We start from the raw sequence: 22,749 nt of genomic DNA on the forward strand, positions 1-22,749 counted from the left end.
TGTACTGCTACACGTAAGACAGGAAAATTAGAACATTTTCTAACACCATCTACAAAAATAAAATGGATTAAAGACTGAAAGGTAAGAACAAATCCTATAAACCTCCTAGAGGAGAACACTAGGGAGAATACTCCTAGGGAAAACACTGTGACATAAATCACAGCAATACGTTTTTGGATTTGTCTCCTAGAATAATGGAAATAAACATAACCAAATAGGACCTAATTAAACTTAAAACCTTTTGCACAGCAATGAAAACTGCAAACAAAATGAAAAGACAACTTATGGACTGGGAGAAAATATTTACAAACAATGTGACGAAAGATTAATATCCAAAATATACAAACACCTCATACAACACATTATCAAAAAAGACAACCCAATATCCCTACCCAATGGGCAGGATACCTAAATAGACAGTTCTCCAAAGATGACATACAGATGGCCAACAGACACATGAAAAGATGATCAGGATCGCTAATTATTAGAGAAATGCAAATCAAATCTACAAAGGAGTTCTCACACCAGTCAGAATAGCCATCATCAAAAAGTCTACAGGGCTTCCCTGGTGGCGCAGTGGTTGAGAATCTGCCTGCCAATGCAGGGGACACAGGTTCGAGCTCTGGTCTGGGAAGATCCCACATGCCACGGAGCAACTGGGCCCGTGAGCCATAACTACTGAGCCTGCACGTCTGGAGCCTGTGCTCCGCAACAAGAGAGGCCGCAATAGTGAGAGGCCCGCGCACCGCGATGAAGAGTGGCCCCCGCTCGCCGCAACTAGAGAAAGCCCTCGCACAGAAACGAAGACCCAACACAGCCAAAAATAAATACATAAATAAATAAATTTATATTAAAAGTCTACAGATTTGGGGGAAAGTGTAGACACATTCATTCTCTAATTGTGGCGATGGTTTTATGGGTGTTTACATATGTCAAATCTTATCACACTATGCTTTAAGTATGTACAGTTCATTGTATGTCAATTGTACCTTATAATCTATAAAACTCTTAGGCCATGACTTAGCAAAGTTCTTAAAATATCAGATGTATTGAAGATGAACAGTATGAAGAAATGCAAATGATAATGGCCGGTATTCTCCAGTTATACTAAGTAAAATAAATATGAATATTATTTTCTCAAAAAAAAGTCTACAAATAATAAATGCTGGAGAGAGGGTATGGAGAAAAAGGAACCCTGCTACACTGTTGGTGGGAATGTAAGTTGGTGCAGCCACTATGTAAAACAGTACAGAGGTTCCGTAAAAAGCTAAAAATAGAGTTACCATATGATCTTACAATCCCACTCCTAGGCATAACTCTGGAGAAAACTTTAAGCTCACCTCATCTCATGAAAACACCAAAATCACAACTGCTGAACAACCATCAACAAAAAAACAATGGAACCTACCAAAAAAGATATTTTACATTCAAAGACAATGAAGAAATGACAACTGAACAGTAACAGGGGTGGTTTTGCAACAATCAAATCCCATACCCGCCAGGTGGGTGACCCACAAACTGGAAAATAATTATATTGCAGAGTTTCTCCAAAAAAACGTGTGTCCCAAGCCCTACATCAGGCTCCCCAGCTTGAGGGTCTGACATCAGGAGGAAGAAGCCCCAGTGCATTTGGCTTTGAAGGCCAGTGGGGCTTGAGTGCAGTAGCTCCACAGGACTGGGGAAAACAGACTCCACCCTTGGAGGGCACACACAATGTTTCACGTACACTGCGACCCAGCAGAAAGCAGGAACTCCATATAAGCCTGGGCTGTACCTACCTACAAGTCTTGGAGGGTCTCCTGGGGAGGCAGGAATCGGCTGTGGCTCACTGTGGGGGCGGGGGGGGGACCAAGGATACTGGTGGCAGAGGCTCCAGAGAATACTCTCAGAATGAGCTCTCCTAGAGGTCGCAATTTTGGCATAAGGACCTGGCCCCTTTCAACAGCCTTCAGGCTCCAGTGCTGGGACGCCTCAGGCCAAACAAACCAGCAGAGGGGGAATACAGTGCTATCCATCAGCAGAGAGGCTGCCTAAAGTCCTCAGCCAACAGCCACCAATAAACACACCCCTTGACATGGCTCTGCCCCCCAGAGGGACAAGACCCGGCTCCCCGCCCCCCCTAGTGTGCAGGCATCAGTTCCTCACAGCAGGAAGCCTGTATAAGCCCCAGGACCAAACTCACCCACCAGAAGCAAAGGGAGCAGGCACCAGAAGCAAAACGGAGCTACGATCCTGCAGCCGGTGGAAAGGAGACCACAAACACAGAAAGTTATAAAAAATGAGATGGCAGAGAAATGTTCCCGATGAAGGAACAAGATAAAAACCCACAAGAACAAGTAAATAACTGTAGATTGGCAACCTACCTGAAAAAGAAAATGATAGTAAAGATGATCCAAGATCTCGGAAAAAGAATGGAGGCACAGATCAAGAAGATACAAGAGATGTTTAACAAAGAGCTAGAAGATTTAAAGAACAAACAGATGAACAATACAATAACTGGAATGAAAAATATACTGGAAGAATCAACAGCAGAATAATTGAGGCAGAAGAACGAATAAGTGAGATGGAAGACAGAATGGTGGAAATCACTGTCGTGGAACAGAATAAAAAATGAAAAGAAATGAGGACAGTCTAAGAGACTAAAGCAACTAGAAGAAGAAGAACAAACAAAACGCAAAATTAGTAGAAGGAAAGAAAGACCAGCAGAAATCAATGAAATAGAGATGAAGAAAACAATAGAAAAGATAAAACTAAAAAGCTGACTCTGAAAACAAACAAAATTGATAAACCTTTAGCAAAACTCATGAAGGACAAAAGCGAGAGGACTGGAATCAATAAAATTAGAAATGAAAATGGAGAAGTTACAATGGACACCACAGAAATACAAAGGATCATAGGAGACTACTACAAGCAACTATATGCCAATAAAATGGACAACCTAGAAGAAATGGACAATTTCTTAGAAAGGTACAACCTTCCAAGACTGAACCAAGAAGAAATAGAAAATATGAATAGAGCAATCACCAGTACTGAAATCGAAACAGTGATTTAAAAACTTCCAAACAAAAGTCCAGGACCAGATGGCTTCACAGGCGAATTCTGTTACCTATTCTTCTGAAACTATTCCAAAGATTGCAGAGGAAGGAACACTCCCAAGCCCATTCTATGAGGCCACCATCACCCTGATAGTAAAACTAGACAAAGATACCACAAAAAAAGAAAGTTACAAGCCAGTATCACTGATGAACATGGACGGAAAAATCATCAACAAAATACTAGCAAACTGAATCCAACAATACATTAAAATGATCATACACCATGATCAAGTGGGGTTTATCTCAGGGATGCAAGGATTCTTTCACATCTGCAAATCAGTGTGATACACCACACTGACAAACTCAAAAATAAAAACCATATGATCATCTCAATAGATGCAGAAAAAGCTTTTGGCAAAATTCAACACCCACTTATGATAAAATCTCTCCAGAAAGGGGGCACAGAGGAAACACACTTCAACATTATAAAAGGCCATATATGACAAACCTACAGTTAACATCATTCTCAACAGTGAAAAGCTGAAAACATTTCCTCTAAGATCAGGAACAAGACAAGGATGTGCAATGTCGCCACTTTTATTCAACAGTTTTGGAGGTCCTAGCCACAGCAATCAGAGAAGAAATACAAGGAGTCCAAACTGGTAAAGAAGAAGTAAAACTGTCACTGTTTGCAGATGACATGATATATATAGAGAGAGAATCCTAAAGATTCTACCAGAAAACTACTAGAGCTCATCAATGAATTCAGTAAAGTTGCAGGATACTGAATACACAGAAATCTCTTACATCCCTATACAGTAACAGTGAAAGATCAGAAAGAGAAATTAAGGAAACAATCCCATTTACCATCACATCAAGAAGAATAAAATACCTAGGAATAAATAGACCTGTACTCCGAAAACTTAAGACGCTGATGAAAGAAACTGGAGATGACACAAATGGATGGAAGGATATACCATGTTCTTGGATTAGAAGAATCGATATTGTCAAAATGACTATACTACCCAAGGCAATCTACAGATTCAATGCAATCCCTATCAAATTACCAGTGGCATTTTTCACAGAATTAGAACCAAAAAAAATCTTAAAATTTGTATGGAGACACAAAAGACTCCAAATAGCCAAAGCAATCTTGAGAAAGAAAAACGGAGCTGGAGGAGTCAGGCTCCCTGACTTCAGACTACAATATAAAGCTGTGGTCATCAAAACAGTATGGTACTGGCGCAAAAACAGAAATATAGATCAATGGAACAGGATAGAGAGCCCAGAGATAAACCCATGCACCTATGGTCAGTTAATATATGACAAAGGAGGCAAGAATATACCATGGAGAAAATACAGTCTCTTCAACAGTGGTGGTGGGAAAACTGGTCAGCCACATGCAAGAGAATGAAATTAGAACATTCTGTAACACCATACACAGAAATAAACTCAAAATGGATCAAAGACCTAAATGTAAGGCCAGACACTTTAAAACTCTTAGACTAACATATAGGTAGAACATTCACTCTTTGACATAAATCACAGCAATATCTTTTATGATCCACCTCCTAGAGTAATGAGAATAAAAACAAAAACAAACGAATGGGACCTAATTAAACTTAAAAGTTTCTGCACAGCAAAGGAAACCATAAACAAAATGAAAAGACAACCCACAAAATGGGAGAAAATATTTGCAAAAGAAGTGACCAACAAGGGCTTAACTTCCAAAATATACAAATATCTCATGAAGCTCTATATCAAAAAAACCCAAACAGCTCAATCAAAAAATGGGCAGAAGATCTAAATAGACATTTCTCCAAAGAAACATATAAATGGCCAAAAAGTACCTGAAAAGATAATCACCATCACTAATTATCAGAGAAGTGCAAATCAAAACTACATTGAGATATCACCTCACATCAGTCAAAAAGGCCATCATCAAAAATCTACGAACAATAAATGCTGGAGAGGGTGTAGAGAAAAGGGAACCCTCTTGCACTGTTGGTGGGAATGTAAACTGGTACAGCCACTATGGAGAACAGTATGGAAGTTCCTTAAAAAGCTAAAAACAGAACTACCATATGACCCAGCAATCCCACTCCTGGGCATATACCCAGAGGAAACCATAATTCAAAAAGATACATGCGCCCCAATGTTCACTGCAGCACTATTTACAATAGCCAAGACATGGAAGCAACCTAAGTGTCCATGAACAGAGGAATGGATAAAGAAGATGTGGTACATATATACAATGGAATATTACTCAGCCATAAAAAAGAATGAAATAGTGCCATTTGCAGCAACATGGATGGACCTACAGATTATTATACTAAGTGAAGTAAGACAGAGAAAGACTAATATCATATGATATCACTCATGTGGAATCTTAATTTTTTAAAAAATGATACAAATGAACTTATTTACAAGTGAAACAGACTTACAGATATTGAAAACAAACTTATTGTTACCAAAGGCGAAGTGTGGGGGGAGGGATAAATCAGGAGCTTGGGATCAATATATACACACTCCTATATATAAGATATATAATCAACAAGGACCTACTGTATAACACAGGGAACTCTACTCAATATTCTGAGATAACCTCTATGAGAAAAGAATCTTAAAAAGAATGAATATATGGATATGTATAAGTGAATCAGTTTACTGTACACCTGAAACTAACATGACATTGTAAATCAACTATATTCCAATAAAACAAACAAAAAAAAAACATGCATGCATCCCAGTGTACAAAGCAGCACTATTTACAATAGCCAAGACATGGAAGCAACCTAAGTGTCCATTGACAGATAAATGGATAAAGAAGATGTGGTACACGTATACAATGGAATATTACTCAGCCATAAAAAAGAATGAAATAATGCCATTTGCAGCAACATGGATGGACTTAGAAATTATCATATTAAGTGAAGAAAGACAAAGGTGGACAAATATATGACATCACTTATATGTAGAATCTTAAAAAATGATATAAATGAACTTATTTTTACAAAACAGAAATAGACTCACAGACATAGAAAACAAACTTATGGTTACCAAAGGGGATAGTAGGGGGTGGAAAGGAGGGGGGAAAATTAGGAGTTTTGGATCAACACATACACACTACTATATATAAAACAGATAGAAACAACAAGGACCTACTGTACAGCACAGGGTACCATATTCAATATCTCATAATAACCTATAATGGAAAAGAATCTGAAAAAGAATACATATGTGTATAACTGTATGACTTTGTTGTACACCTCAAACTAACAAAATTGTCAATTAACTACTTCAATTTAAAAATGGTTAAAATAAAAAGATTTTTAATTTTAAAGGTAGCTATATTAGTAAAAGTAGTGGATTTATAAAGCTAATATAAAGGTTAAAAGACAAAAGTGGTAAGATAACTACAATAACTGCTTAAGGGATACACAGGATTAAAAGATATAAAATGTGACATCAAAAACAAAACGTGTGTGGAGCTTTAGAATGCCTTCAAACTTAAGTTGTTATATTTATAATGGTCCATTTTAAGTTGATAAATGTAAGCTTCATGGTAACCACAAACCAGAAACCTATAATAGATACACAAAAGATAATGAGAAAGGAATCTAAGCATACCACTAAATTCATCAAATCACACAGGAAGAGAAGAGAGAAGAATGTAACAGAGGACCTATAAAACAGCCAAAAAACAATTAACAAGATGGCTGTAAGTATCTACCTATCAATAATTTAAGTGGACTAAATCCTCTAATCAAAAGAAAGAGTAGCTGAATGGATAAGAAAAAACCAAACACCTATCTATATGCTGCCTACAAGGGACTCACGTCAGATGTAAAGACACACACAAAGTGAAGGAATGGAAAAATATATTCTATGCAAATGGAAACCAAAAGTAAGCTGGATCACTGTTCTTATATCAGACAAAATAGACTTTAAAACAAAGACTATGGGCTTCCCTGGTGGTGCAGTGGTTGAGAGTCCGCCTGCCGATGCAGGGGACACGGGTTCATGCCCCGGTCCGGGAAGATCCCACATGCCGCGGAGTGGCTGCGCCCGTGAGCCATGGCCGCTGAGCCTGCGCGTCCGGAGCCTGTGCTCCGCAACGGGAGAGGCCACAACAGTAGGAGGCCTGCGTACCGCGCAAAAAAAAAAAAAAAAAAAAAAAAATTTGGGTTGCTCTGAAATTACCTTTTGGCTGTTGAATTCTGCTTTTTTAATGCACCATTACTCAGAGTCTGAACACCATGATTCTGGCTTTATAAGTGTTACCAAAAGTTGTTAAAATGGGACTATGTACCAGTGCCCTGGAAGCATGGGGGGAAAAGAGGCCAAGCCTGGAAAGGCTAAATTGGAGGCCTGCCCTCTTAAGAAGACCAAGGATTGCTTAAGTCCTTTTTGCATTCTGTCCCCTTCCCGTCCCACTCCCACCAAGGGAAAAAAAACAAAGACAAAGCAAAAACACCTGGAAGGGGAAGGAACCCTGGTAATTACCCACTGCATCATGTATTCGGACAAGGAGCCACATGCCAATTAATAGTTATAATACTCCCAGAATAAAAGTACTTACAGGTTGAAGGTTGCCTGGAATCAAGACTGAATAGAGAGAAATCAGGGAACCTGATCAGAGAAAAGCACTTTTATAGGTAATAACACTTAAGAACAGAACTTCCCCCTACCTGAGCTGCAGAGCTAGGGCTGGAGGCATAATCTTTGCTCCTATCCTGCCGATGAGGGTCGGGAACACACCTACCAGCTCCACTACGGTGATGTGTCGAAGATCCAGGCCACATTGTGCTTGCTGGAAAAAAAAAAAAACAAAATAAACAAACAAAAAAAACCCAAGCAGGGAGGTGTGAGCACGGCTAAAGAAAATTCCATGTCAAACTACAGACCCACAGGAGCAGCACTGTTCTGTTTGGGGAAGTTTATTTGCCCACTCCAAACTGTCCTGAAGATAGCTGAGAAATTCGAGTTCAACTAGTGGCTATAAAACCTAAATAGCTTCCTAGAGGAATCATTCAGAAATGGCTTGGCAGTGAGATTTTGAAAACCTAAGCAAAATGGCAATGTATGTATCTCCAGATGGGCTGAGACTTTGCATGAGGCAAATTTCCTAAAAAGTGTCCAAGACCACCCCCAGAGGATTCTAATTTGTCTTTGCAAGGACAAAAGAATATTTCCAGTGTCCCACTATCTGCCCTTGTTTTCACCCCTCACACCCGCCTTCCCGAAGCCCCCCGCAACATGAGCATGGTGAAGAAATAAGGATAAGCGATTCCAACCCTCATCTGATGCCCTGGATTTTTACATCTGGTGACCTGGCCTTGGCGGTTGCCACCCAGGGAGAGCCCTTGACGGCCTGGCTCTGGTGACCAGAGGGGCTGGAATTCCTGGGTCCCATGCGACTCTAACGGTTCTTGGTGGGCTACCACCCCTGGGGCATTGCACAGACAGCAGACTGAAACACACCCCCAGTGTCTGTGGAAGAGGCCTCATGTTTTTGTCCTGGATCATCAACCTTAAGGGCAGGTTTCAGGCTTGGTGTACATCTAGAGGCCTATAGAGAGGCCCTCGGGGAATGCAGGCCAGGGATGCCATCTTTGTGTTCTCCCTCTAGAGATTTTCCCTGTTACACCCAGGCAGGGGAGGTGATACATGGTCCCACCCACTACAGACTGAGGCTCCTGGCCCTTCCAGACCAGAAAGCCTGTTTGGGAAAATTTGAGAGCTACCTGAAGTGGGCCCTCCCAGTGCCACCCAGGCAGGAGCCCAAGTTATAGCCCTAGGCACTGTGGAGTGTGGCCCACATCTGATAGGAAGGGTTTGTGAGAACACCTGGAAGCTGTGTAACCCAGCAACTCTTAAGCTGAGAGGAGGGTGGGCAGAACTGATGGCTGCCAGGGCAAACAAACTGGCCCTGTTCAGCCAGGGAACTTGCGGCACGAGTTGGCTTGACTCAAGGCCGCCAACAAAGAGCATTAGTGGCATTTGAGGTGTTTTTCCTGCTGTGCCCAGGAAGGGAAACTGATTCACAACCTCACTTATTACTGAATACTATACCTTCAGACCACCTGACCAAGGAACCTAACCCTAACACACAGGAAGCTGCATCGCCCATCTAACAGCCATGCTTACGGTGGCGCTTGAATAGAGTACAGCCCATGGCTTTCTCTGTCTGCAAAGGAAAACTGGTAGCCTCACCTAACCAAAATATTCAGTGCACACTCTTGCCTGATTTGAGTCCCCAGACAATGAGCCACGCAGGCCCTGGGTCCCGTCCTGCTGCTTTGCCAGGGCAGGGAAGCTAGTTCATAGCCCCACCTACTGCTGGGAATAGTAGTACCCAGTACAAAGCATTTAGTAAGCCTGACCAGAATCCACACAGTCATGAAGCCCATCCTACAGCTGCATTTGGGCAGGGAACCAAGATAGCAGTCCTATTCAGCTGCTCTCAGCCAGTGGCACGCCCCCACCGCTAACCTCAGAGCTCGAACAGATGCCTTGACCAAACTGACCCTAATAACGGGCTCCACCTGCCCAAGGATGTTACCAGCAGACATGTCCAGAAACCTAAACAGAGCTGACTGGTGAAGAATTGTCTCTGCCAAAGTAAACCTGAAAGTCTGGAAAAAGAGATCACTTATTCAAATGAACAGACACTGGTATAAAGAATCAAGGATCGTGAAAAAGCAAGTATGTATGATACCACCAAAGCTAAGTAATAAAGGGCCAATAACTGACCCTAAGGAAATGGAGAGCTATGACGTTTCAAAGAATTCAGAATAATCATCTTCAAGAGGTTTTGTGAGCTACAAGAACAGACAACTAAATGAAATTAGAGAAGTAAACAAAATGAGTTCAACAAAGAAATATAAACCATGAAAAAAATCATAGAGCTGAAGAATAGAATAACTGAACCAAAGAATTCAATAGAGCGCTTTGGACTTCCCTGGTGGTGCAGTGGTTGAGAATCCGCCTGCCAATGCAGGGGACACAGGTTCGAGCCCTGGTCCGGGAAGATCCCACATGCCGTGGAGCAACTAAGCCCATGAGCCACAACTACTGAGCCTGTGCTCTAGAGCCCACGAGCCACAACTACTGAAGCCCATGTGCCACAACTACTGAAGCCCGCGCACCTACAGCCCGTGCTCCCCAGCAAAGAAGCCACCGCGATGAGAAGCCCACGCACCACATCAAAGAGTAGCCCCCACTCGCCACAGCTAGAGAAAGTCTGCGCACAGCAACAAAGACCCAATGCAGCCTGAAATAAATTAAGAAGAAAAAAAGAGAGAGCTTCAAAAGCAGACTCAACCATGCAGAAGAAACAAATCCTGGGAAACAGGCCATTTGAAATTATCCAGTCAGAGGAACAAAAAGGAAAAATAATGAAAAAAGATGGAAGGGAGCCTAAGGGACTTATGGTACACAAAGAAAAATATTCGAATTTTTGGAATTCCAGAAGGAGAAAAGGGACAAAAAGTGTATTTAAGTCAATAATGGCTGAAAACTTCCCAAACCTGGGGAGAGAACTAGACATCCAGATTCAAAAGGCCCAAAAGATCCCAAATAGGGTGAACCCAAATAGGGCTACACCAGGACGTATTATAATTAAATTTTCAAAAGTCAAAGTCAAAGAATTTTAAAAGCAGCAAGAGAAAAGAGAGAAGTTACATACAAGGGAACCTCCATAAGACTATCAGTGGATTTCGTAATGGAAATTTTTCAGACTAGAGAATGGTAGGACATATTCAAAATACTCGGGAGAGGGGGGAGGGGGATTTCCCTGGCAGTCCAGTGGTTAAGACTTTGCCTTCCAATGCAGGGGGTGTGGGTTCGATCCCTGGTTAGGGAGCTAAGATTCTGCATACCTCACAGCCATAAAACCAAAACATAAAACAGAAGCAATATTGTAACAAATTCAATAAAGACTTTAAAAATGGTGTACATGAAAAAAAAATCTTAAAGAAAAATATTGGGGGGAAAACTGTCAACCAAGAAATTCTACACCCAGTGAAGCTCCCCTTCAGAAATAAAGGAGGGATAAATACTTTCCCTAAATAACGAAAGCTGAGAAAATTCATCATCACTAGACATGCTTTACGAGAAACGTTATAGGAAGTTCTTGGAGTGGAAGTACAGTCAGCCCTCCATATCCACGGGTTCTGCATCCACAAATTCAACCAACCGTGGACCATGTACTATGTGTACAACTGGAGGATCCTTGGATGTGGAACCCACAGATACAGAGGGCTGACAATGGGACATGAGCATCCACAGATTCTGGTGTCCCCAGCAAGTCTTGCAACCAGTTCCCTGCAGATACTGAGGGCTAAATATAAAAGGATGATAATTAACATCATAAAAACATAAGGCAGTGTAAAACTCACTGCTATGGAAAATATAGTCAAACTTGGATTCTGTAATATGGTAATAGTGGTATGTAATTCACTTACAGCTCTAGTTTAAAAGTTACAAAACAAACATGGTCAATGGAGACAAGATGGCAGAGTAGGGGAACATGAGCTCACCCCTTCTTACAAAAACACCAAAATCTCAACTAACTACTGAACAACCATCAACAAAAAATATGCTGGAGGGACTTCGCTGGTGGCGCAGTGGTTAAGAATCTGCCTGCCAATGCAGGGGACAGGGGTTCAAGCCCTGGTCCGGGAAGATCCCACATGCCACAGAGCAACTAAGACCGTGTGCCACAACTACTGAGCCTGTGCTCTAGAGCCCATGAGCTACAACTACTGAGCCCACAACCACATGCCGCAACTACTAAAGCCTGTGCTCCACAACGAGAAGCCACCGCAATGAGAAGCCTGCACACCGCAGGGAAGAGTAACCCCCGCCTGCAACTAGAGAAAGCCCACACGCAGCAACGAAGACCAAACACAGCAAAAATAAATTAAAAAAACAAACAAACACTGGAACCTACCCAAAAAGATACCCTACATCCAAAGACAAAGCCACAAGATGGTAGGAGGGGCACAATGAAATCCTATACCCACTGGATGGGTGAACCACAAACAGGAAAATAATTATACAACAGAAGTTCTCCCACAGGAGTGAAAGTTCTGAGTCCCACATCAGGCTTCCAGCTGGGGGGTCTGACAATGGGAGGAGGAGCCCCCAGAGAATCTAGATTTGAAGGCCAGTGGGGTTTGATCACAGGGATTCCACAGGACTGGGGGGAAACAGAAACTCCACTCTTGGAAGGCACACATGAGGTCTCATGCTCACCAGGACACAGGGGGAAAAGCAGTGACCTCATAAGAGACTGGGCCAGATGTACCTGCTAGTATTGCAGGGTCTCCTGCAGAGGCGGGGGTGGGAGGGGGCGGCTGTGGCTCACTGCGAGGACAAAGACACTGGTAGCAGTAGTTCTGGGATGTACTCATTGGCGTGAGCCCTCATGGAGGATGCCATTTTCTCATCAACAGCTGGCCCCACACAACAGGCTGTAGGCTCCAGTGCTGGGACACCTCAGCCCAAACAACATTAAACGCTCCAACATTAGCATTATTGAAGTCCGAGAAGGAGAAGAGAGAGAGAAAGGACCTGAGAAAAATATTTAAAGAGATAATAGCTGGGGTTTCCCTGGTGGTGCAGTGGTTGAGAATCTGCCTGCTAATGCAGGGGACATGGGTTCAAGCCCTGCTCTGGGAGGATCCCACATGCCGTGGAGCAACTAGACCCGTGAGCCACAACTACTGAGCCTGTGCGTCTGGATCCTGTGCTCCGCAACGAGAGGCCGCGATAGTGAGGCCTGTGCACCATGATGAAGAGTGGCCCCCGCTTGCCACAACTAGAGAAAGCCCTCGCACAGAAACGAAGACCCAACACAGCAAAAATAAATTAATTAATAAACTCCTACCCCCAACATCTTCTTAAAAAAAAAAAGAAAGGAGATAATAGCTGAAAACTTCCCTAACGTGGGAAAGGAAACAGTCACCCAAGTCCAGGAAGTGAAGAGAGTCCCAGGCAGGATAAACCCAAGGAGGAACATGCCAAGACACACAGTAATCAAATTGACAAAAAGTAAAGACAAAGAAAGAACATTAAAAGCAACAAGGGAAGAGCAACAAATAACATACAAGGGAATCCCCATAAGGTTATCAGCTGATTTTTCAACAGAAACTCTGCAGGCCAGAAGGGAGTGGCATGATATATTTAAAGTGCTGAAAGGGAAGAATCTACAACCAAGATTACTCTACCCAGCATGGATCTCATTCAGATTTGGAGAAATCAAAAGCTTTACAAACAAGCAAAAGCTACGAGAATTCAGCACCACCAGACCAGGTTTGCAACAAATGCTAAAGGAACTTCTCTAGGCAGAAAAGAAAAGCCCACAATTAGAAACAAGAAAACTACAAATGGAAAAGCTCACTGGTAAAGGCAAGCATACAGTAAAGGTAGGAAATCATACACACAAATATATCAAAACCAGCAATTGTGAGAAGAGGAGAGCACAAATGCAGGATACTGGAAATGCATTTGAAATTAAGAGGAGCAACTTAAAACAACCTTGTTTATATATAGACTGCTGTATCAAAACTTCATGGGAACCACAAACTGAAAATCTACAGATCACAAGAGAATAGAACAAAAGAAGAAAAGAAAAAAGACCCACGAAAACAAATCCAAAACAATTAAGAAAATGGCAATAAGGAACATACATATCAATAATTACCTTACACATAAAGAGATTAAATGCTCCAACCAAAAGACAGACTAGTTGAATGGATCCAAAACCAAGACCCGCATATATGCTGTCTACAAGAGACCCCCTTCAGATCTAGGGACACATACAGACTGAAAGTGAGAGGATGGAAAAAGGTATTCCATGCAAATGCAAATCAAAAGAAAGCTGGAGTAGCAATGCTCATATCAGACAAAATACACTTTAAAATAAAGACTGTAACAAGAGACAAAGAAGGACACTACATAATGATCAAGGGATCAATCCAAGAAAAAGATACAAGAATTATAAATATATATGCACCCAACATAGGAGCACCTCATATATAAGGCAAATACTAACAGTCATAAAAGGAGAAATTGACAGTAACAATAATCATGGGGGACTTTAACATACCATTTTCACCAATGGACAGATCATCCAGACGGAAAATCAATAAGGTACACAGGCCTTAAATGACATATTAGACCAGATGGACTTTATTGATATTTATAGAGCATTCCATACAAAAGCAGCAGAATACATGTTCTTCTCAAGTGCACATGGAACAATCTCCAGGACTGATCACATGCTGGGCCACAAAGCAAGCCTCGGTAAATTTAAAGAAAATTGACAACATACTGACAACAATTGACAACAAGCATATTTTCTAACCACAATGTGAGGAAATACTATAAAGAAACAAACACATGGAGGCTAAACAATATGCTACTAAACAACCAATGGATCACTGAAGAAATCAAAGAGGAAATGAAAAAACACCTAGAGACACATGAAAGCACAATGATCCAAAACCTATAGGACTCAGCAAAAGCAGTTCTAAGAGGGAAGTTTATAGCAATACAATCTTACCTCAGGAAAGAAGAAACATCTCAAATAAACAACCTAAGCTTACACCTAAAGCCACTACAGAGAAAGAAGAACAAACAAAACCCAAAGTTAGCAGAAGGAAAGAAAAAATCAGAGCAGAAATAAATAAAACAGAGATGAAGAAAAGTTCAATGAAACTAAAAACTGGTTCTTTGAAAAGACAAACAAAATTGATAAGCCTTTAGCCAGACTCATCATGTAAAAAAGGGAGAGGGCCCAAATCAATACAATCAGAAATGAAAAAGAAGTTACAATGGACCCCACAGAAATACAAAGATCATAAGAGACTACTACAAGCAACTATATGCCAATAAAATGGACAACCTGGAAGAAACGGACAACCTCCCAAGACTGAATCAGGAAGAAACAGAAAATATGAAGAGACCAACCACAAGTAATGAAATTGTAACTGTGATTTAAAAACTCCCAACAACCAAAGTATAGGACCAGCTGGCTTCACAGATGAATTTATCAAACATTTAGAGAAGAGTTAACACCTATCCTTCTGAAACTACTCCCAAAAAACTGCAGAAGTAGGAACACTCCCAAACTCATTCTATGAGGCCACCATCACACTGATACCAAAACTAGACAAAAATAGACAAAGATAACATACACACACACAAAATAACAGGCCAGTATCACTGATGAACATAGACACAAAAATCCTCAATAAAATACTAGCAAACCAAATCCAACAATACATTAAAAGGATCATGCACAATGATCAAGTGGGATTTATCCCAGGGATGCAAGGATTTTTCAATATCTGCAAATCAATCAGTGTGATACACCACATCAACAATTTGAAGAATTAAAAATCATAAGATCATCTCAATAGATGCAGGAAAAGCTTCTGACAAAATTCAACACCATTTATGATAAAAAAACTCTCCAGAAAGTGGGCATAGAGGGAACCTACCTCAACATAATAAAGGCCATATATGACAAACCTATAGCTAACATCATACTTAATGATGAAAAGCTGAAAGCATTTCCTCTAAGATCAGGAACAAGACAAGGATGCCCACACTCTTGCCACTTTTATTCAAAATAGACTTGGAAGTCCTAGTCACAGCAATAAGAGAAGAAAAATAAAAACAATCCAAACTGGAAAAGAAGACTGTCACTGTTTGCAGATGACATGATATATATAGAGAGAGAATCCTAAAGATTCTACCAGAAAACTACTAGAGCTCATCAATGAATTCAGTAAAGTTGCAGGATACAAAATTAATACACAGAAGTCTGTTGCATTTCTATACACTAACAATGAAATATCAGAAAGAGAAATTAAAGCAACAATCCCACTTATCATTACATCAAGAAGAATAAAATACCTAGGAATAAACCTACCTAAGGAGGCAGAAGACCTGTACTCTGGAAACTATAAGATGCTGATGGAAGAAATTAAAGATGACACAAACAGTTGGAAAGATGTACCATGTACTTGGATTGGAAAAAATAATATTGTCAAAATTACTATACTAGGGCTTCCCTGGTGGCGCGCTGGTTAAGAATCGACCTGCCAGTGCAGGGGACATGGGTTCGAGCCCTGGTCCAGGAAGATCCCACATGCCACAGAGCAACTAACCACAACGGGTTCGAGTTGTGTGCCACAACTACTGAAGCCCACGTGCCTAGAGCCTGTGCTCCGCAACAAGAGAAGCCACCGCAATGAGAAGCCCGTGCACCGCAATGAAGAGTAGCCTCAGCTCACCGCAACTAGAGAAAGCCCGCGGGCAGCAATGAAAGCCCAATGCAGCCAAAAATAAAGAAAGAAAGCAATAATTCAAAAAAATTTTACTATACTAACGAAAGCAATCTACAGATTCAGTGCAATCCCTATCAAATTACCAATGGCATTTTTCACAGAATTAGAACCAAAAAAAATCTTAAAATTTGTGTGGAGACACAAAAGACCCTGAATAGCCAAAGCAATCTTGAGAAAGAAAAATGGAGCTGGAGGAACCAGGCTCCCTAATTTCAGACTATATACTACAAGGCTACAGTCATCAAAATAGTATGGTACTGGCACAAAAACAGACATATAGATAAATCGAACAGTATAGAAAGCCCAGAAATAAACCCATGCATCTATGGTCAATTAATCTGTGACAAAGGAGGCAAGAGTATACAATGGAGAAAAGACAGTCTGTTCAATAAATGGTGCTGGGAAAACTGGACAGGTACATGTAAAAAAAAATGAAATTAGAACATTATCTAATACCATACACAAAAATAAAATTAAAAAGGACTAAAGACCTAAATGTAAGACCAGATACCATAAAAATCTTACAGGAAAAGAGGAAGAACACTCTTTGACATAAATTGCAGCAATATTTTTTTCTATCTGTCTCCCACAGTAATAGAAATAAAAATAAACAAATGGAACCTAGTTAAATTCAAAAGCTTCTGCACAGCAAAGGAAACAATAAACAAAAAGACAACCCACAGAATTGGAGAAAACATTTGCAAGCAATGCAACCTGCAAGGGATTAATCTCCAAAATTTATGAACAGTTCGTGCGGCTCAATATCAAACAAACAACCCAATCAAAAAACGGGCAGAAGACAGACCTAAATAGACATTTCCCCAAAGAAGACATACAGATGGCCAAGAAGCATATGAAAAGATGCTCAACATCACTAACTATTAGAGAAATGCAAATCAAAACTACAATGAGATATCACCTCACACCAGTCAGAATAGCCATTATCAAAAAGTTTACAAACAATAAATGCTAGAGAGGGTGTGGAGAAAAGGGAACCCTCCTACACTGTTGGTGGGAATGTAAAATTGGTACAGCCACTATGGAGAACTTAAAGTATGGAGGTTCCTTAGAAAACTAAAAGTAGGGCCTTCCCTGGTGGCACAGTGGTTAAGAATCCGCCTGTCAATGCAGGGGACACGGGTTCGAGCCCTGGCCCAGGAAGATCCCACATGCTGCGGAGCAACTAAGCCTGTGCACCACAACTACTGAGCCTGCACTCTAGAGCCCGTGAGCCACAAATAGTGAGCCTACATGCCACAACTACTGAAGCCCTCATGCCCAGAGCCTGTGCTCTGCAACAAGAGAAGCCACAACAATGAGAAGCCTGTGCACCGCAACGAAGAATAGCCCCCACTCACCACAACTAGAGAAAGCCTGCACAGAGCAACGAAGACCCAACACAGCCATAAATAAATAAATAAATAAATAAATAAATAAATAAATAAATTTATAAGGCAAAAACCCCCTAAAAACAGAGCTACCATATGATCCCGCAATCCCACTCCTGGGCATATAACTGGAGAAAAACATGGTTCAAAAGGATACATGCACCCCAATGTTCATTGCAGCTCTGTTTACAATAGCCAAGACATGGAAGGAACCTAAATGTCCATCGACAGATGAATGGATTAAGAAGATGAGGTACATATATACAATGGAATATTACTCAGCCATTAAAAAGAAAGAAATAATGCCATTTGCACTAACATGGAGGGAGCTGGAGATTATCATACTAAGTAAAGTAAGTCAGAGAAAGACATATCATATGATATTGCTAACATACGGGATCTAAAAAAAAATGATACAAATGAACTTATTTACCAAACAGATATAGACTCACAGACTTAGAGAATGAACTTATGGTTACCAGGGAGGAACAGTAGGGGGGAGGGATAGAGTAGAAGTTTGGGATTGACAGGTACACACTGATATATTTAAAGTAGATAACCAACAAGGACCTACTGTATAGCACAGGAAACTCTGCTCAATATTCTATAACGACATAAATGGGAAAAGAATTTGAAAATGAATAGAAACATGTATAACTGAATTACTTCGCTGTACACCTGAAAGTAGGACAACATTTTTAATCAACTTTATTCCAATATAAAATAAAATTTTTTTAAAAGGTAACTTAGTAAAAAAAATGGTAAAAATAACTAAAACTACAGTAATTTATTAGGTACACAATATTAAAAATTGTAACATCAATAACCTAAAATGTGAAGGGAGGAGAAGTTAAAGTATAAAGCTTAAGACTTTATTGAAGTTAAGGTGGTATTAGTTTAAAATAGTGTGTTTTAATTTTAAGATTTTTTAGAATGTAAGCCTCATGGTAACAAGTGATACATCTGAATTACAAAGAATATGGTAAAGTCAAAGCATACTAGTACCTCACAACATCAAAACACAATAAAAGAAAGCAGGGTAAGAAGGAAAAATGGATCTAGAAAACAACCAGAAAACAATTAACAAAATGGCCTAAGTCCTTATTTACCAATAATTACTTTAAATGTAAACAGATTCAGTTCTCCAAACGAGAAACAGAATAGCTAAATGGATTTTTTTAAAAAAGATTCAATGATATGCTGCCTACAGGAATGACTTTAGCCTTCAAGACACACATAGGCAGAGTAAATGGATGGAAAAATATTTTAAGCAAATAACTAAAAAGTCAGGGGTAGTTAAATCAGACAAAATAGGCTTTAATTTTTAAAACGGTAAAAGAAGACAAAGAAGGTGATTTTATAATGATAAAGGGATCAGTATATCATGAAGTTATAAAGATTATAATTATTGATGTGCCCAACATTGGAAAACTGAAATATCAATACATGAAGCAAAAACTAATAGAACTAAATAAAAGAAGTAAACAGCAATACAGTAATAGTTGGGGACTTTAACACCCTACTTTCAACGATGGATAGATCATCCAGACAGAGAAATCAATAAGGTAAGAGCAAATTTGAACAACACTATAGACCAAATATAATCACAGAATATCCTATCCAACATCAGCAGAAAACACATTCTTCTCAAGTGCACACAAAACATTTTCTAGGATAGACCATATGTTAGGTCACAAAATAATTCTTAGAAAATTCAAGAAGACTGAAATCATACCAAGTATCTTCTCTGACCACATTGGTATGAAACTAGAAATCAGTAACAAGAGGAAACTGGAAATTCACGAATACATGGAAATTAAACAACATTCTCCTGAATAACATATGGATCAAAGAAATTAAAGGGGCAATAAAGTATCTTGAGACAAAAAGTGGAGAAACAACATACCAAAACTTATGGGATGCAGCAAAAGTAATTATAAGAGGGAAGTGCACAACAATAAAAACATTAAAAAGCAAGAAATTTCCCAAATAAACAACCTAACTATGCCTTAAGGAGCTAGAAAAAGAAACTGAGCCCAACGTTATTAGCAAGAGGAAGGAAATAATGATTAGAGAAGAAATGAATGAAATTGAGAACAGAAAAACAATAGAAAACATTAACCAAACTAAGAGTTGGTTCTTTGAAAAGATAAACAAATTTGACAATCCTTTAGCTAGACTAACCAAGGAAAAAAGAACTCAAATCAACAAAATTATACATGACAAAGAAGACATTACAACTGATACAACAGAAATACAAAGTTTATAAGAAGCTATTGTGAAGAGCTCTACACCAGTAAACTGGACAACCTAGAAGAAGTGGAAAAATTCTTAGAAACATACAAACTATCAAGAGTGAATCATGAAGGAATAGAAAGTCTAAATAGACCAATTACTAGTAAGGTGATTAAATAAGTAATCAAAAATCTCCCAGTGAAGAAAAGCCCAGGACCAGATAGCTTCACTAGTGAATTTTGCCAAACATTTAAAGAAGAATTAACACTAATCCTCAAACTCCGCCAAAAAAATAGAAAAGGAGGAAACACTTCCAAACTCATTTTATGAGGTCAGCATTACCTTGACACCAATGTCAGAAAAGGACACTATCAGAAAAATACAGATCCATAACCCTGATTAATATAGAAGCAAAAACTCTCAAAATACTAGCAAACTGAATTCAACAGCATATTAAAAGGATAATTCAGCATGACCAAGTGGAATTATACTTAGGATGCAATGATGGCTCAACATACACAAATCAATGTGATACATCAGATTAATAGAATGAAAAAAATCATCTCAATATATGGAGAAAAAGTATTTGACAAAATACAACTTCTGTTCATGACTAAAAAAAACTCTGGTAGACAAAGAAGGTACCTCCCACAGTTTACATCATACTCAGTGGTGAAAAGCCAAAAGATTCTAATGGCATTTTTACATAAGTAGGGAAAAAAAGAACAATCCTAAAGTTTGTAGAGAACCACAAAAGACCCCTAAATAACCTAGCCATCCTTAGAGAATAGAACAAAGCAGGAGGCCTCACACTTTCTAATTTCAAGCTATACTATAAAGCTATGGTAATTCAAACAGTATGGTACTGGCCTAAAAACAAACAAAAAAATCAAACGGAACAGAATTGAGAGCCAAGAAATAAACCCAAGCATACACAGTCAACTAATATTTGACAAAAGAGCCAGGAATATTCAATGGAGAAAAGACAGTCTCTTTAATAACTGGTGCTGAAAAAACTGGATATTTACATGTAAAAAAATGAAAAAAAGCCCCTATCTTATACTACTTATAAAAAGGAACTTCAAGTGGATTAGAGACTTAAATGTAAGATCTGAAACCATGAAATTCCTAGATGAAAAAACAGGAAAAAGAGCTCCTTGATATAGGTCTTGGCAATGATTTTTGGATATGACACCTTAAGCACTAGCAACAAAATGAAGAAAACAAACAAGTGGGATTACATCAAACTAAGAAGCTTCTGCACAGTAAAAGAAACTATCAACACGTGAAAAGACAACCTACAAAATGGGGGGAAAAAACTGCAAACCATGTATCTGATAAGGGGTTAATATCCAAAATATCTAAAGAACTCATACAACTCAATAGCAAATAAATACATACTCTAATTTAAAAATGGGCAAAAGACCTTAATAGACATTTCTCCAAAGAAGATATATGAAAGGCCAACAGATACAAGAAAAGATGCTCAATATCACTAGTAATTAGAAAAATGCAAATCAAAATCATGAGGTATCACCTCATGCCTATTAGGATGGCCATCGTCAAAAAGACACATAACAGCACTGCTGCTCTACATGGATGGAGCTTGTGTGCTGTTGGTGGGAATGTAAATTGGTGCAAACACTATGGAGAACAGTATGGAGGGTGCTCAGAAAATTAAAAATACAACTACCATATGATCCAGCAATTCCACTGCTGGGTATTTATCCAAAGAAAAACACTAACTTGAAAAGATACAAGCATCCCCATGTTCTCTGCAGCATTATTTACAATAGCCAAGCTATGCAAACAACCTCAATGTGCACTGATGGATGAATGGACGAGGAACATGTGATAGGTAGAATGGAACATTATTTAACCACAGAAGAGTGAAATCTTGCCATCTGCAACATGGATGGACCTTGAGGGCATTATGTTAAGTGAAGTAAAAGAGGAAAAGGTAAATATCATATGATCTCTCTTATGTGTAGAATCTTAAAATAAAAAAAGAAAAACACTGAGCTCACGGATATAGAGAATAGATTGGTGTTTTCCTGAGGTGGGGGCTGGGGGTTGGGCAAAAATGGGTGAAGAGGGTCAAAAGGTACAATTTACAGTGATAAAATGAAAAAATTATGGGGACGCAATATACAGCTTGGTGACTCTAGTTAATAATACTGTACTGTATATTTGAAAGTAGCTAGGGGAGTGGATCCTGAAAGTTCTCATCATGAGAAAAAAATTTTCGCCACTAGGTATGGTGATGGGTGTTAAATGGACTACTGTGGTGATCGTTTTGCAATATATACAAGTATTGAATCGTTATGTTGTACACCTGAAACTAATGTTATATGTCCATCATACCTCAATTTTAAAAGAAAGAAAATGGGGCTTCCCTGGTGGTGCAGTGGTTGAGAGTCCGCCTGCCGATGCAGGGGACATGGGTTCGTGCCCCGGTCCGGGAAGATCCCACATGCCGCGGAGCGGCTGGGCCCGTGCGTCCGGAGCCTGTGCTCCGCAACGGGAGAGGCCGCAACAGTGAGAAGCCCGCGTACCGAAAAAAAAAAAAAAGTTCCAGCCCCCAGAGCTGGCTCTTGGCAAGAGCCTCGGGAACGTGACCCACTCAACCATATGCCAGAAAATCTCATCGGGAATGCCAATGGCAGTAAGGGAACAAAAAAGTAATTTAAGATGAATATGACTAAATGGGAAAAGAAAATTTAAATT

At 39.7% G+C, this 22,749-nt stretch overlaps 1 protein-coding gene across 2 annotated transcripts in view; it reads right to left on the reverse strand.

Annotated features, from left to right (window-relative positions):
• The window catches only part of SRPX (sushi repeat containing protein X-linked), a 100,053-nt gene that overhangs the window by 4,796 nt on the left and 72,508 nt on the right, over positions 1 to 22,749 (reverse strand). For both annotated transcript variants that reach the window (XM_082681560.1, XM_082681561.1), the window contains one exon: positions 7,727 to 7,848. In XM_082681560.1, coding sequence (XP_082537686.1) covers positions 7,727 to 7,848 — 122 coding nt within the window. The remainder of the gene's footprint in view (positions 1 to 7,726; positions 7,849 to 22,749) is intronic.

This window comes from Grampus griseus, assembly GCF_964374135.1.
Source record: "Grampus griseus genome assembly, chromosome: X".
In the NCBI taxonomy this organism is placed as follows: domain Eukaryota; kingdom Metazoa; phylum Chordata; class Mammalia; order Artiodactyla; family Delphinidae; genus Grampus; species Grampus griseus.